Raw genomic sequence first — 17,904 nt, 5'->3', positions numbered from 1 at the left:
CCAGGCGCCCTAAAAAATAAAATCTTATAGGAAAAGAGAATCAGAAAGGAGGTATATGAGAGTGAGGTTTGATAGAAGGATATTTTATTTTACTTTTTTAAATAGTTTATTACCAAGTTGGTTTCTATATAACACCCAGTGCTCTTCCCCCCAAGTGCCCCTCTCCATGACCATCAACCCCCTCCTCTTCCCCCTCCCTCTTCAGCCCTCAGTTTGTTTTCAGGGTTCAGAGTCTCTCATAATTTGCCTCCCTCCCTCTCCCTAACTCTTCCCCGCCGCTTTCCCCTTCCCATGGTCCCCTGTTAGGTTTCTCCTGTTAGATCTATGAGTGAGAACATATGGTATCTGTCAATGGAAGGGTGTTTTAAATCCACATGAAATTTATAAAAAACGGAAATCATTAGAATTACTTGTGACAGGCCTGACATTGCACATGCATTTACAGATACGGAGGTTGAGAATCTGCTTTAGGCCATCATGGTGAATGGGGTCTGGGGTACAAAGACACTATCTAGCACACAGATGAACAGTCATTTTGCAGGCAGATCAGCTTTATAGAGGGAAGATAAAGAAAGGAGTCCAGAAGCAAATTGTTATTAAACTGTGAGAGGCACTCAGAAATAGTTGGGGATGAGATCAGAAATTCTGTTTTGGACATACTTGAGATGAAAAACTGCTTTAAAATTCTGTTTGTGACAGGTGCAATTTTGTGATCTTGCACAAGCTACTAAACTTGTAAGACTGTCTCCTTCTATATGAAGTGAGGGATAATATTAATATCCCTCACAGAGCTGTTGCAAGGATGCAATGAGAGAATGCCTGTAAAGCAGAGAGCACAGTGTCAGATACTTGTGTATGTTGTAATATTGTACATTGTCACTAGTCTTTAACTGCATTTTTTTATTTTTAATTGCTTAATATTTATTTATTTTGAAAGAGAGAGAGCAAGGGAGGGACAGAGAGAGAGGGAGACACAGAATCTAAAGCAGGCTCCAGGCTCCCAGCTGTCAGCACAGCGCCCATGCCCTGTGAGATCATGACCTTAGCTGAAGTCACATGTTTAACCAACTAAGCCACCCAGGTGCCCCAACTGCATTTTAGTTTGGAAGAATAAAGAGTTCAGATGACGACTATCAGGAAGGAAAAGAGGATGTGTTGTATCCTGTTTCAGACTTCACTAAATGCTCATCAAAACGTACCACTGTAGAATAATAGTTTTGCATGTACCAAACTTGAGAAAAATTTACAGATGTTGTTATAACTGTTATGCCTTTAGGGCGCCTGGGTAGCTCAGTCAGAAATTAATAGATCACTTAGAAATATTTAGGCAGTTCATTGCCTGGGGACCGAGGTAATAGAATTTAACAGCTTCCTCAAGATGCTGTCTCTTGCATTTCTCTCTTTGTGATTTTGGATGCTAGAAAAAGCCTCATTGGCCAGGTTCAGTCTCTTGCTACACTTTGGCTAGGCTATATGATCCCTTGATTGACAGGCCTACCAGAATGACAGAAAAGGATGCTATTCCAAAGTTAATCAAAGTGGTGTTGTCAGCAGAAGGGATGATTAAATTGGCAAGGAAATGCACATTTATGCTACAAATAGACCATAAAATACCTTTCTCACCTCAGGAAAACCCAGATCACTATATGTCAGTCTGTTCTGTAGTATGACCAGAAAGCAAAAGATAATAATCAGCAGTACCTAAAGGAAGCCCCTGTATTTCATGGGCATAGCCCTTTACCCCCCAAACTTTTTATTTTAAAATAATAATGATGCACAGGAATTTACAAAGATAGTTCAGAGAGGTCTCATGTATTCTTCACTCCATTTTCTCTAGTAGTTACATTTTTTAAAACTGCAGTGTGTTCTCAAATTCAGAAAATTGAAATCAGTACATACATGTGTATACATCTGTCTTATACCCCCTTTGGTGCCAGATGAACATTCCCAAATTTAAGGTTGACTGAATCTTCATGTTTCTGTAACTACACATATGGCAGTTAGAACATTATGACATTGTACACATGTGTTCTTTTATTTATTTTTTTTAATGTTTTTGTCTTCATTTTGAGAGAGAGAGAGAAAGAGAGACCAAGAGTAAGTGGGGGAGGGGCAGAGAGAGGGAGACACAGAATATGAAGCAGGCTCCAGGCTCTGAGCCGTCAGCACAGAGTCTGACGCGGGGCTCAAACCCCACGGACTGTGAGATCATGACCTGAGCCAAAGTCGGACGCTCAACTGACTCAGCCACCCAGGCGCCCCAGACATATTCTTTTAGAAGTCACATCTAAAGGCGCCTGGGTGGCTGAGTCTGTTGAACGTCCGACTTCGGCTCAGGTCATGATCTCAGAGTTTGTGGGTTCAAGCCCCACGTCAGACTCTGTGCTGACACTTAAGAGCCTGTAGCCTGCTTCTGATTCTGTGTGTCCTTCTCTCTTTGCCCCTCCCCTGCTCATGATCTGTCAAAAAAAAAAAATGTTAAAAAAAAGTCATCTCTAGAAAGAAAAATAATGCTTTTAAGAAAATATTAAAGTTTAAAATTAAAAAGTTAAAGTGAGTTGTTAGGATTCAGGCAAACTAAGCAGTTGCTGATTAAAAAAATGTAGGTGTTATTTCTTGAGATGAACTAAAGACAGTACTCTTGGGGAGTCTGGCTGGCTTAGTTGGTAGAGCCTGTGACTCTAGCCCTATACTGGGTGTAGAAATTATTTAAACAAATATATAAATACTTTTTATTTAAAAAGTGTTGGAGGGGGCACCTGAGTGGCTCAGAGGGTTAAGCATCCAATTTCACCTCAGGTCATGATCTCATAGTTTGTGGGTTCAAGCCCCGCTCCGGCTCTGTGCTGACAGCTCAGAACCTGGAGCCTGCTCAGATTCTGTGTCTCCCTCTCTCTGTGCCCCTCCCCCACTCACTCTCTGCTCTGTCTCTCAAAATAAAATAAAGACATTAAAAAAACATTTTAAAAAAGGTATTGGAGGGGGAATACTGTACCAAACTTAGAGGCTTTATCTGTAACCGAAAAGGTTTTCATTCCACAAACAGGATGATGTTAATAGATAAAATCACTGCAAAGTAAAATATCTAAGAGATTTAGGGGTGCCTGCCTGTTTCAGTCCAAAGAGCATGTGACTCTTGATCTCGAGGTTGTGATTTCTACCTCACATTGGAGGTAGAGATTACTTGTATAAATAAAAACTTGAAAAAATATATTTAAAAGATTTTTATCTCCTGGCATATAGAAGTAGTCTATTACAAATGAACTGTTATGCTAGTTATTAGTAATGGCTAATTTGCTGCTTTGGAACATGATATTCTTTATAGTGAAGTTTATCCATTGGACTTGAGGATTTTACTGGTTTTAGTAGAACATTTTTAACCTGTTCTCAACATGAGAACATTATGTCCTAATTTTATTCATAAAACACACTTTTTTTTTCATAAATGGTAGGAAGAGAGACTACTGATTCAATAGGTGAGTGAGTCACCTTAAACTTTTCTGGCGGTCACAGTAGGCCTGGCAGCAAATGAAGCTCTTCTTTTTTATACTACAGTTCAACTAACCAGACCCCAAACCCCTCGTGTTAGTGCAGATAAGCTAAATGACAGAGGAAAACAACTCCATCTACATGGCCTAGAGATTTGGACTGTTGGGTGTCTATAGTAATTTTTATCCTAGATTTGTTTGTTTGGTGTGTTTATACTTTGTGAGCGCACCTGTGCCATGCCCCACACTGGTGTGTGCATGGGATTGTTGTACAAAAACCAGAACTAGTTCATTCTGTAAATTGATAACAACCATCTTTTCACATAACTACCTCCTTTAATGACTACTGTATTATCGTTTAATCAGTTTTCTATGGATGGGCACTGATTATTCCCAGCTTTTAGCTGTTAAAAACAGTGCTGACAGTCTTTTGCAAAAAGAAGTATATTTGTAGAATAATTACTGTGTATGAAATTGCTGTGTAAAAGGTCTGTTTGCATTTGTAATTTTAGTAGATACTGCCCTCCAAAGAGCCTGTCTTATCTCTTTCCTACAAATCCTGATGGTTCTTAAACCTTTGATGGTGAAATAAAAATTACTGTTCTTGGGATGCCTGGCTGGCTCAGTCAGTATAGCCTGCAACTCTTAATCTCAGGGTTGTGAGTTCAAGCCCTGCTGTGGACATGGATCTTACTTTAAATAAATAATTAAAAACAAAAATAAAAAATAAAAATAAAATCATTGTACTTCTTTAGTGAGACTGCCAACTTGTACATTGGCTCTTTTTATTTTTCTGCCAGCTATATGAATTCTGCCATTTTTTTGTGTGTATTATAAAGGCGTTCCATTTTTAAAAGTTTCTTTATTTTTAATAATGTTTTGAAGTATTCCAGTCCAAGATCATTTTTTTAACAGTTCTTTTTTTGTCTAATTTTTATGGTTTTATCCTTGCATTTAAATTTGCAGTGTGAGGTAGAAAATTCATATGGTTACTTTTATAAAAAGTATTGATGTAAAGGTGCAGCTTAATTTTCAAGATAATCTATCTTTTCCTGATTGATTTGAGACAGAATCCGAGAGGCTCATTTTAGTAAAATCTGCTACGGGAAATTAACATGGTGATTAGTACACTCAACTTGGAGGTTTAGTTGTGAAAGAAAAATGATTCCGATACCGATTAAAATCGTAAGGAAGAGTTTATTTAGGTCTGTTGCAATAGGTGTCAAGACTCAGTAGGGAAGAGACTGGGGTCCATGCCTAGTACAGTAGACGGCTGGGGACACTTAGCCAACATGGCGAGTATCCCCATCCCCAGGAGGAGAGGTCAGTGGGTAATATACTAAGAGGAGACATCAAGGGTAAGGGATTCTTGCTAAACTGACTTGATAGGGTTCTTGCTGAAAGCAGTCCATTGTGATCAGATCCCAAAGGTGGAGGTCAGGAATTGGATCAGAGAAGATGAGGGATTCTCTAAAAACGGACTTGTAAATACTTGATACATGTGGACTCAGCAGGCCTAAGGACAAAAGGAGAGCTCTTATATGGAAACCAGCTTGGTAATAAACTATTTAAAAATTTTTTAAGGGGCGCCTGGGTGGCTCAGTCGGTTAAGCATCCGGTTTCGGCTCAGGTCAGATCTCACGGTTCGTGGGTTCGAGCCCCACGTCGGGCTCTGTGCTGACAGCTAGCTCAGAGCCTGGAGCCTGTTTCGGATTCTGTGTCTCCCTCCCTCTCTGACCCTCCCCTGCTCACACTGTCTCTCTCTGTCTCTCAAAAATAAATAATAAAAAAGCATTAAAAAAATTAAAAAAATTTTTTAAAAAGAGCTCAGAGTAACCTGGCTAAAGCTGGGTAAACAAGGATAATAAACATACAGGCATGGTTAAATTCCGATTTGTTATGCATATGCAGAGAAATTTGGGAATACTAAACTTTGAATATTTCGCCTAAAAAAAAAGTGATGGAAAATTTTTAAAAATTTTCACCTAAATTGACTTAATCCTTATGTTTCAGAGAAAAATAATTTTTCCCTTATTAAAATTACACTTTCAGAAGAAACAAGAAAGGTGCCTAGGTGGCTTTGTTGGTTAAATGTCGGACGTTGGCTCAGGTCATGATCTCAGAGTTTGTGAGTTTGAGCCCCCATCAGGCTTCCTGCTGTCAGCACAGAGCCTTACTTAAGCCTTGAGCCTTCGATCCTCCATCTCCCTTTCGCTTGGTCCCTCCTCCATGCATGCACGTGCTCGTTTGCTTGCTCGCTCTCTCAAAAATAAATTTTAAAAAAGAGAAACAAGAAAATAGACTATTTTAGAGAACACTTATGTAAGGGTTGGGGACAAAGAAGGCTACCTGAATGTACTTTATTTTACCAATTTGTCTTTGAAGCCTTAAAAATCCTTTTTATGATTAGAAAACAAAATTAAATGAAGATTCTCTTTACAGAAAGCAAAATGAAATAAATGAACCTCACCTCGCTGTGTATCTGGTTGTAAAGATAAATCCCAGAGTAGTGGCTTTTAAAACATAAAATCAGGGACTCGTGTGTGGCTCAGTCAGTTAAGCATTTGACTCTTGATAATGGCTCAGGTCATGACCTCAAATAAACTAAAAAAAAAAAAAAATCATGCCTGCCTTCTGGGAAATGCATCCTCAAATACTGGAATGAAGCTGTTGTGTCTGTTATTCGATGAGGAGCAAATAATAATTGTCAATAGTGTTTAAAAAAGAAAAACAAAATTCAAAAGAATACATTTGAAGATATTACTGGCTTTGGTTAAGTGATTCATGAATCGGGGCGTACCCCTCTAGCAAATAGAAGTGAGCTCCAAGGAGCTGTACAAAATAGAAGGGTTTTTTTCAAAAGGCTGTAAGGGAACGGGGTCAAGAAAGGGCATAAACAAAAAAGATTATTTCTGACAAGGTCATCTTTCTTTAGGGGGAGGGGCAGAGGTCTGTCCCGTAGTCTACTTTACTACTACAATCACTGATCAGATGATTTCAGATTCTGTAGGTGATGGTCCTATTCCTGGGAGTGACTGGAAACTACAATTAAGTCTTGGTTGGCAGGGTTGGGGGCATCATTTTGAGTCTGTTCCTTTTTTAACACTAGGAACTGAAATTTTTAGCATGAGTGACAAGAGGTATAAAAATTCAGCTGTTTAATAGTGAAATCCCAGTAATCCTAAGTTTGAAAACATCAGGATGATCTCATGATCCGTTTCTGTTTAGAAAATATGCTGGGGCGCCTGGGTGGCTCAGCGGTTAAGCCTCCGACTTCGGCTCAGGTCATCATCTCACGGTTCATGGGTTCAAGCCCCGCGTCAGGCTCTGTGCTGACAGCTGGCTCAGAGCCTGGAGCCTGCTTCGGATTCTGTGTCCGCCTCACTCTCCCTCTCTCTCCTGCTCTCGCTCTCTCTCTCTCTCTCAAAAATAAATAAACATTTTTTAAAAATATGCTTATTTCTGAGCTCTGTCCACAAAAACTCATAACCACTGATCAGCCTCGTAGTGATCAGTGCTTGTCAAGTGCCCAGGTTATGATTTCTAGGCATCATTTCCCACTAGACAAAACAGAGCTCCTTGGAGAAGTAGCTGATTTCAGGTTTGGACCAGAAATGTACAGGGTAAACCTAATTCATCTTGTTGTAGCAGAAACCAAGGATATTACAATTATATTAAAGGACTGAAGAGCCATTTTGAACACCACTCAGATTGAAACCATTAAATTTGTTGAAATTCATTAGTTCATAATGACATTTAAAAAGTCATTGTTCACATTTGGAAGATAGGAAGGAAACCATTATTCTGAAGGAGGGAAGGCTTTTCTCTATGAAGAAGAAGTCCCCAGTTTGCAAACCTTTTATAATGGTTCATCACAAAGAAAACTGACCATAAGTGAAGGCTATTCACACCACTTATGTTGTACTCAAACAGTTAGACTTGAATAAAATCAAGCCTCTAGATCTATTGGGTCCGTTGCAGAACTTACTGGAGCCAGTGGGTGCCACCGCAGGGGTGCAGTCAGAGGAGGAAAATACAAAATTAAGGAATCAGGCCTTCCTCTGCTTTGTTAAAAAAGAGAGAGAGAGAGAGAGAGAGGAGGGGCACCTGGTTGGCTCAGTCGTCCAAACCTCCAACTTAGGTCACGACCTCATGGTTCCTGAGTTTGAGCCCCACGTCAGGCTCTGTGCACACAGCTCAGAACCTGGAGCCTGCTTGGGGTTCTGTGTCTCCCTCTTTCTCTGCCCCTCCCCCCTCTAAAGTAAATAAACATTTAAAAAAAAAAGAAAAGGCAAGGACCTTTAAAAGAGGATTTAGACAGATTTTTTTTTTTTTTTTTACAGAATCTTTTACGTTTAAAAACCACATGAACCAAATGCAACGTGTGGTCATTCTGTTGAACCAGATTCCAAACAACCAATTGCAATAACACATGTACAAAATAATTCGGGGAAATTTGAACACTGTATATTTTCTATTTTAACTATAATGAATTTTAATGGGTCATTTCTAATAAGAAATGTAATCTTTTAGAAATCTATGATAAAATATTTGTGGGTGAAATATGCCTGAGATTTGCGTCAAATAATTTAATGAGGGGATAGAGTCAAAAATGAGAGGGTGATCTGTGAATTTGTCATTGTTGAAGAGGTAATTGATTCTCTAGTTTTTGTTTTTATCTAAAAATTTGCATAGAAGTTTACTTTTAAAAGTAAAATATGATTGCTTTTATGTAATGATGTCTTGGCTATTAGATTCAATTATGTGTTTGTCTGTTTTATTGTCTTCTAGATTGCCCCAGTGGAAAATGACAATAGCTATGATGAACTGAAAAGAGATGCAAAGTTATGTTTGTCACTAATGTCTCAGGGGTTGCTTTACCCTCATCAAGTGCCTTTGGTACTTCAGGTGCTAAAACAAGTAAGAGTGTATAACAAATACTTAATACGATTTGGTTAGAATTTGGTGTCTTGTTCTAAGAATTTCTCAGAGTCCACTGTCAGTGCACATAGTACCTGAAATTTGTCTTTCATTTTGAATTTTCTTTTAGTATGAGAGAAGACATATTGACCAAAGAAATAGACCTATATTCTGTACCTGCCTCTGCCACCAACTTCTGTGACCTTGGGGAGATCACTCAACCCCCAGATTTTCTATATACACAAAGAGCTACTTATTTAAGCACCTTGGATATAATGTGCTTATGAATGAGGGGAGGTGGTAATTACCTTTCACCATTTCCCCTTTATTTTATTCACTTGTATTTCCCAAAGTCGGCTTTTGAATGTGTACCTTTTCCTTTCAACCATTCTGAATAACTGACTTTACTGGAAATAGTTTATGCAACCTTCTTTTTTAGAAGGATATATGACACAAGCTTGCTCTAACTAGTAAAAGTTGTAGTGGATAGTATTATTTATGTGTAATTTGTGTCATTTCCTGTTTTTGGTAGCACTGTTTCCATTGCTTCTACGCCTTCTCGTTCACAGACCGCAAGAAGCAGTTCTTGGCATGCTAGATACACAGTACTGACCTACCTCCAGACCATGGTATTTTATAACCTCTTTATTTTCCTCAACAATGAAGATGCAGTCAAAGACATCAGGTGGCTGGTTATAAGTCTTTTGGAGGATGAACAGCTAGAGGTAAAGTTTGAGATACAGCAAATCAAATGTAATACATTTAAAGAAGGCATCATGCCCTCCCCCCCTTTAATAAGTATGCACTAATGAGTTTTCTTAAAGTATAAATTATTCAAAGTAGCTTTAATTTTAATACACTCCATGTGATTAGTTTTCATGCCCTAATCGTGATTTCATGTCATACAAATGGAAACAAACCTTGGGCCTATATTTGTTCTGGCATCTCTGCACTTGGGTAGATAACATTTTTGAAACAAAGTTTTTTTATATGTGAAATTGCAGGTGATGATATTTTCGTTACTAACTTACTGGCTAATAGGAATGTCCATGCAGACAATTTCAAGAGAATAAAAATCTACACACAAATGCTGTTATCCAGTAGACTTTCATTAGAATTGTCGCCCCTTTTTATTTTTCTTGGTAGAGAAATTCAGGGCAACTTTTATGGGGAAGTTACATTAATATTTTGTACAAAAAGATAAATCTCTTAGTTAAAATAGCCAAATGTAAGAAAAGCATGTTGTAATAAATATGGAATAAGTTACACCTTTTGAAATTGGCCTTAGGTAAAGAAAATGTTATTGAAATATTTGTGAAATTTGTACTTTTAAAAAATTTTACGGGCTTTCTATGTGGTAGAGCACTCCCAGTAATTATATATTTGAGAGCACTGAAGATAGATTACATCAGTAGGAAACGTATTTTTTAATAGTTAAAGGAATGGAAATGAAAAGGTGGAAATCTTGAAATCAGTATTTCCTAATTTTAAATGTTTCAGCAATCATTAATTTACTGTTTGGCTGGACCTTGTAGAACATTTTCATAATTATTTTTATATTCCACATACTAGGCTTAAACATAACTGTTACTGTAAGTATAACCATGACATTCATTAAAGCTTTTTTTTCCTGAAGATTTTCTTAAGTAATCTCCAAACCGAGTGTGGGGCTCAGACTCATAACCCCAAGATCAAGAGTCGCATGTTCTACCCACTGACTGAGCCTGTTAATATTAAAACAGAATATTGAGTATCAGTAATAATTAGTGACAGCTACTCATGATAATACTGAAAAAACTTTTCTAAATGTGAAATGTTTAAAATATTTTTTTTATGTTTTTTATTTATTTTTGAGAGACAGTGAGTGCGATCAGGGGAGGAGCAGAGAGAGAGGGAGACACAGATTCCAAAGCAGGTTCCAGGCTCTGAGCTGTCAGTACAGAGCCCGATGTGGGGCTCGAACCCACAAACCGTGAGATCATGACCTGAGCTGAAGCTAGACCTTAACTGACTGAGTTACCCAGGTGCCCCGAAATGTTTAAAGAAAACTATTAGATTTAAAGGAAAACTTTTAGGGGTGCCTGGCTGGCTCATTCAGTAGAGCATGCCACTTGATTTCAGGGTCATGAGATCAAGCCCTATGTTGGGTATAGAGCCTATTTTAAAATAAGAATGTATAATGATGATGACAGGGTTGTCAGGATATATAATGAGTACTCCACATTAGTCTTCTGTCCTAGTATGTTAGCACTGGCTCCTTGAAAAGCAGCTGATAGCCACAAAGTTCATAGTGAAATTGTCCATACATTGAAATTTAGTAATACCAACTCTTAGGATCTATATTTTTTTAAACATTTATTTTATTTTTGAGAGACAGAAACAGCATGAATGGGAGCGGAGCAGACAGAGGAGAGAAGGAGACACAGAATCCAAAGCAGGCTCCAGGCTCTGAGCTGTCAGTCAGCTTAAGGATGGTTTTAGCACAGTAGTGAGAAGTTGAAAATATTCTAATAGTTGGTTATAAAAATGAATCATGGTCTTAAAGTAAGTAATGCAACCAAGTATGAAGTAGTAAAATATTCATTGAATAATGTTATGAACATGTTAAGAATGCAAAAACTAAAACATTTCAGAAAAAAACTTTTGAAGCAATAGCAAAATATTTAGGTGGTGTTTTTCCCCCCAAATTATTATTGCCTTTCTTTATGAATATTTAGCAGGAATTTTGTGATATATCTGAGATGATAGCATTTTAGTACTCTTTTTTTGTTTTCAATAAAACTCAAGTTCCCATTCCACTTTGAAATGATACACTCTGCATTTAGCACTTGTATAAACTATGTTTGTAGTCTGACATCAGCCCATGAGATGCCTAAGAGGTAATTGGATAGAAGTCTCTATGATAGATGCCCATTGTAGAAATTGCTTGTCCTGCATCTCTGTTACCAACGAAAACAAGTTTTTAGAGATACGGAGTCCAGGAAAATTTTATTTTAACGTTAGGCTCTGGTACTGCTTTTACATTTGTAGCCCTGATACAGAGAACTGTTGGTCGATGAGAAAATAATTTATGGAAAAATTTAATTTTGTATGTTACTTTCTGCTTTCATCCATTTTGAGGTCATAGATCCCTTGAGGATCTGGTGAAACCTCCATTAAGAAATCACATGTGAGAGCATTTACACAATTTGAATACCAATGCCAGGGAAAGCCCCCAGCCCTGTTCCCACAACCACCCTCCTAGCTCCTAGCATTCCACTAGGTTCATTATCTCTACAGGTTCGAGAAATGGCTGCTACCACCTTAAGCGGTCTGTTACAGTGTAACTTCCTTACCATGGACAGTCCTATGCAGATTCATTTTGAGCAACTTTGCAAAACAAAACTACCGAAGAAAAGAAAACGGGACCCTGGTTTCGTAGGAGATACAATTCCTTCTGCAGGTAACAGTGCTGGTAGAAAAATACCCGTGTCTTTTGTAGAATTAACCAGGCTTACTCAACAAATACTTATTGAATACTTGTATGTACCTGGGTCTTTCTTTGCTGGGTACTGGAAATAGATGTCCCTGCCCCCTTTTTTTTAATAAAAATTTTTTTAATGTTTATTTTTGAGAGAGAGAGAGAGGGAGGGAGGGAGCACAAATGGGGGAGGAGCAGAGAGAGAGGGTGACACAGACTCTGAAGCAGGCTCCAGGCTCTGAGCTGTCAGCACAGAGCCGGAGGCGGGGCTCAGACTCCCAAGCCACAAGATCATGACCTGAGCCGAGTGGAATGCTTAACTGAATGAGCCACCCAGGCGCCCCAAGTTGTCCGTGCTTTTGATGAGCTTTGCCTATAGCGCCCAAGATCTGGAATTTAAAAGCAAAAATTAAGAGAAGTACAAAGGTACCTGAGGACACCTGGGTGGTTCACCTGGGTGAGCCTCCGACTCTTGATTCTAACTCAGGTCGTGATCACATCTCCCCATTGTGAGACTGAGCCCCCAAGTTGGACTCGATGCTGGTTGTGCAACCTGCTTAAGATTCATTCTCCGTCTCTCTCTCTCTTTCTTCCCCAGGACTTCTTTCCCCCTCCACCACTTGTTCATTCTCTCTCTCTCTCTCTCTCTCTCTCTCTCTCTCTCTCTGAAAAGATAATAATAAGAACAAAGGAACCTATATACTGCTGCCCACAACTATTAAAATAAATCACGTTTACCCACTTATATGAATTATTTTGGAGAGTCTGAAATATTTTTTAGGTTTTATAGCTTAGGTGTCGATGTACTAAGAAAATACGAAGTAAACAAAACAAGTTTGCTTTAATTTGGAAAGGGGTCTGTTCACTACTTCACTAGGCATTTGGTGGGAGGGTGAGAAGAGTCCTCCCCTCCTAGGAGTTTCTTCTCTAATTGATCATGAGATAAACAGTCTGATTACTTTGTCACATTTAAAGAGACATTTGAATGTGATTGTGGGGTGCTTGGCTGGCTTGGTTAGTGGAGCATGTGATTCTTGATAATGGGTTGTAATTTCAAGTCCCATGTTGAGTATAGAGACTACTTAAAAGTAGTCTTTAAAAAAAAAAAACAGGATTGCAAAGAACGGTCTGACACTATGACTGCTAACTATAGTCAGAGGAAGAATAAAAAAATCAATAGAAAGATTCTTAATAAGGAGGATTTACAGAATGTGCTTGGAATGTGAACCTCCTCAGTGCTGATTACAGGAGGGTCTTAATTACATCATATAGTTACCTAATAGCAACTTCCAATAAAATACCAGTGCATGTTCTAGTGGCTTTGCTTGGAACTATATATATTTTTTAAAGTTAATTTACTTATTTTGAGGGCCAGAGAGAGGATGTGAATAGGGGCAGGGCAGAGAGAGAGAGAATCCCAAACAGGCTCTGCACTGTCCCTACAGAGCCCCATGTAGGGCTTGATCTCATGAGATCATGACCTGAGGGGAAGTTGGATGCTTAACTGACTGAGACATCCAGGCGCACCTGACAACTATATATATATATATACATATATATATATGTTTTTTTTTAATGTTTATATTTTAGAGAGAGTGTACAGGCAGGGTTGGGGCAGGGGTGTGGGTGGGGACAGAAGATCTGAAGCAGGCTCCACGGTGACAACAGACAGCCCAAAGTGGGGCTTGCACTCACTAGCCGAGAGATCTTGACCTGAGCCAAAATCAGGTCAATCAAAAACAACTAGTTTGATTGAAAACTAATTTATTTTTATTTATTTATTTTGCTTTAACATGTACAGCAGAGTCCTGTAAATATGTGCACATATGTTGGTGTTTTTTGCAGAGTTGGTCAAACGTCATGCTGGGGTGCTAGGACTCGGTGCGTGTGTTCTTTCCAGTCCTTACGACGTTCCCACCTGGATGCCCCAGCTCCTCATGAACCTGAGTGCACATCTGAATGATCCGCAGCCCATCGAGGTGAAAGTCTTTCTTGTTCGTTTCTTGGCACGCATATTAAATCAGTGATAGAATATAATCATTATATTATATTGTATCATTATAGTGTAATCATTTATACTAACTTCCCATTCTTTCTGGACCTTCTGCTTTGATAAAACTGCTGCTACCACTCTGCCAGGGCTAGGCCTACTCATCAGTAATTACTAAAATCTTGCAGAGGCCTTGCTTTCGTGTATATTTGAGATCTTTTGGTAGCAAGGAAGATACTTTGGCTTCTGTCTCTCCCAGTTCAATGGAAGTAAAATACTGTCAGTGCTGTCAGGGTAGTTGATCTTTATACTTTACTGACATTTTATACCTAGGAAGTATCTAACTGGAAGCTGTTATTATTAAGCAGGAACTTGTGATGGTAGTATTTATGAACAACTGTGAACCTAAATGGCTAAAAAGATCAATGACTTTGTTCTTTTCACCTTGGTAAATAGACGTAGGTGTATATTGAAACTGGTTTAATAATGCAGTGTAAGTTCCAGTAGCTTGTCCTAAAGTGCACCTCGTAGTTTTAAAGAAGTGAGCTCGGCAGCTTTGCCAAATTCCATTTGGCTTGTTCGTTTTGCAGCACTCGGTGAAGTGAGATCTAAAAGTCTAGAGGGGTCTTTACTTAGTTATCCTAAACACAATTCTAGTTTTTCAGAGGTTAAAATAAAATCTGTGTGGGTTGCCTACTCTACAGATGACTGTAAAAAAGACCTTATCCAATTTCCGAAGGACGCACCACGACAACTGGCAAGAACACAAACAGCAGTTCACAGACGACCAGCTGCTGGTTCTCACCGACCTCCTCGTGTCCCCATGCTATTATGCATAGAAGGTGAGTCGGCAACACTGGGTTTAAAGAGGTGTGGCATCCCCAGGCAGATGTCATTGGTTTGATGATTGGGAAGTAGGTGTTCCTAAGTTTTTTCTTTTTCTGACATTCTTAGATATCACTGTTTAGATTTAAAATATATGATTTATGCTATAACCAGTAGAACAGAGTTTCCAGAAAACTCTTCCTTGCTTCTCTGCTTCAGGTATTAAGCAGAGAATTGATGTGACTGCTCTTGGACCTTTATAAATGAGAAGGCTCAGTAGCCTGGGAATGGTTAGTTAAAAGAAATCATGTTCTCAGTTGCCTCCTGAGTGGGACCTGGGCACTCTGGGTTGCCTCAAGGACCCTAGGTTCTGTACAATTATGAGAAAATTTCATCTGGATTCTTAGGGTTGTTTTCCCCCATCCTGAATTAAGGAGGAGAACCCAGAAACCTTTCCACTGAGATAAGAAAAATAAAGAAAATTTCACTTCATGGATGTCCTGTTGTCTAACTGAAATTTTTTTCCTCCCTGATACAGATGAGTAGTCCTCACTTCAGGCTCTTTTCATCAAAAATTCCAGATCCTCAGGTACCATCTGTGGCGGCTCTGCAGGTTTTTAAACCCCCCTCTGTTGAGCTCTCATCAGTTTGGTGGTTTCTGTGTTTGGTCTCATTAGTCTGCGTCCCACGGGCTCTCAGCTGCCATTTGATTACCTGCCCTGTTTGAAGTGGCTTCAGAAACTGATCGCTCTCGCTCTGAGGCAGCTGACAGCTCGGCGTCTCGGACCGGAAATAATTACCCAGTACGATCATGGCATCCGAGACCAAACGGAGTCTAGGAACTCATTAAGGAACAGTTTGCTTGTGATTGAGAATACCTGTCTGTAATACAGGTCCTGTCATTTCATTCATCTCAAATTATTTTGAATTTTTTCCAAATGGCTGTTGGGTGTAGATGGTAGTAGGGCTGAGGGGCATAAATCGAAGCCTGAGAGCTTTGGGTCTGGAGAGCCACGAAGAGGGAAGGGAAAGCGGGCAAGTCTGGAGCCTAACCGAGGACCTGATGGATCACTCCACCAAGACACAGAAGTGAAGTCTGTGTCACGTGCTTCCCACAGACTGGAGTTTTTGGTGCTGAACAGAAAGAGCAGTTGCTGAAAAACCGGGGGTTTGGTGAATAAATTTTTGATTGACTGTTGTGCGTGTATACAGTGTGTGATTTTGAAAATAAACAACGACAATTAAAACCCTGACTGATTGATTTTCACCTGTATTCTTTGCATATACTGTTTGACCCTCTTTAAGAACTGTTCTACTTCACCTAATGGGAAACTGCTGTGTATGTGGAAATTTCGTAATTTTCTTTATATCTTTTGGTTTTTTTCTTTTTTTTTTTTTTGCCTGCAGAATCGTTGAGAGACTAATGAGTCTTTATATTTAATTGACTTGTTTAATAAATGTTATATAGATGTAAAAGACTGTATAAACTGTAGAGATAGTATTGGCAAGACTTTGTACAGATGCAACCTTTTACACAGCACCAGTGTGTAATTAATTTGTAAAGTTCACATGTAGCTCTTTATTATAGTAATTTTTGGCTTTTGTACCAATTGAATGCCATTTTTTGTGTTTTTAAATTATTTTATCTTTTCATGTTACAAAAGCTGAGGTGTGGGGTTTTTGAGTTCACTTATCGTTAGAATGTCTGGATTTTTATGTAACTTTTGTGAGCATCCTTAAATGCAAACACCTTTGCCTGTGACAAGTTTATAGAATGCAAAGCATCTTCTAGGTTAAAGTAATTCACAAGTTGGTGAATGTCATCTTGGAACACACCCTGTACAGTCTTCCTTAAAGGAACACTACAGTATATTTTTTAGTACCTACTTACTGAATGACCCGCTACAGACCTAAGCACAGCAGAGGTCCTGGTACGGAATTGAATTGTCAGCCTCCACAGGCCTAATCCCTGTATAGAGTAGTGCCAAACCGATTATTTCAATTGTGTAACTAGTTTAAAACCCAATAAATGGATTGTTTTTAACATCTGGCTTTTGTCTTCGTTAAGAAGAGAAGACCGTTCTCCAGGCAGGGACTCGTGGATTCCTTTTCCATCCATAGATCTGGATCCATAATTCATACCCTCTAACCAAATGAATGATCTAGATCAGACCTGTGTAGTACAGTAGCCAGTAGCTACATATGCCTATTTACGTATAAATTAAAATTTCATTTCTTCAGTCTCAGTAGCCGCTTGTAGCTAGTCGTTTACCTTACCGAATAGCACGGGTAAATGTTTTTATCATCACAGAAAGTTCTGTTGGACAGCGCTGGTCTGGTCTAAATCAATGATCCTCAAATTGATGTCCCTAAGAATCACATGGGGATTTTGTTAAAATACGAATTTTAATTCATGCTGCTGGCTCATGATACTGATACCCAGCAACCTCACACTTTGAGTGGTGAGGCCTTACATTATATTAACCACTTCAGATTTTTCTAAACAAGCTGTATGAAACTATGCCTTAGCAGGGTTCCTAAAGTAGGAACTTTAAAAGATAAACTGCTGGGCACCGGCTGTGGCATCTTGAATCAGAATTCCTCTGGTTGGGACTCAGGCATCGGTATCCTTCAAAAGCTCCATAATGTTTCAGTTGTGCATCAGAATTGAAAACCTCTGGCGAAGGTTCATACAACCTTCTGTAGGCCTAAAAACAGGACTTAATCTGAGTGTCCAACATTTGCCCCGTGTCATTATGATACAAGGTACAGCCGTTGCTTATTCACCTGGACACCCCAGTCTGGCTATATTTTCTACCAGTGACCTCAGGAATGAAAGGGATGGGGGAGACAAAAGAGAGGATGGTTACTGGGTTTTATTTTTTGTTCTTGTTTTTTGAGAGAGCACAAGTGGGGAAGGGGTAGAGGGAAAGAGACTTCTAGAATCCAAAGCAGGCTCCAGGCTCTGGGGCTCGAACCCACAAACTGCAAGATCATGACCTGAAACTGTTTAAGCTAATTCCTAAATGTATGTTGCATTAGAAAGAATGCAGAACAGAGCAGGAACAGCGTTAAGAGAGGCGAAAGCAGACCAAAGCTGAGAAGTCACTACGGTTTCAGTGTGGAAGAGAGTTCGGTAGGCTTCTGGTTCGAGGAGGGTTGAGTGGTGAAAAGTGAGGGATAACGTGAGGTTTTAATGGCTAGTAATCTAGTTTTTTATG

At 39.1% G+C, this 17,904-nt stretch overlaps 1 protein-coding gene across 1 annotated transcript in view; it reads left to right on the top strand.

Annotated features, from left to right (window-relative positions):
• The window catches only part of PSME4 (proteasome activator subunit 4), a 95,134-nt gene extending 78,407 nt beyond the window's left edge, over nt 1-16,727 (top strand). The window contains exons 42-47 of the mRNA XM_029937352.1: nt 8,280-8,408; nt 8,978-9,133; nt 11,688-11,850; nt 13,714-13,847; nt 14,563-14,700; nt 15,222-16,727. Of these exons, the coding sequence (XP_029793212.1) occupies nt 8,280-8,408; nt 8,978-9,133; nt 11,688-11,850; nt 13,714-13,847; nt 14,563-14,697 (717 nt within the window). The 3' untranslated portion in view covers nt 14,698-14,700; nt 15,222-16,727. The remainder of the gene's footprint in view (nt 1-8,279; nt 8,409-8,977; nt 9,134-11,687; nt 11,851-13,713; nt 13,848-14,562; nt 14,701-15,221) is intronic.
• The last annotated feature ends 1,177 nt before the right edge of the window (nt 16,728-17,904 follow it).

This window comes from Suricata suricatta, chromosome 4 (genome assembly GCF_006229205.1).
Source record: "Suricata suricatta isolate VVHF042 chromosome 4, meerkat_22Aug2017_6uvM2_HiC, whole genome shotgun sequence".
Lineage (NCBI taxonomy): Eukaryota > Metazoa > Chordata > Mammalia > Carnivora > Herpestidae > Suricata > Suricata suricatta.
The sequence above is the reverse complement of the archived record's forward strand: the minus strand, read 5'-3'. Positions and strand labels throughout refer to the sequence as shown.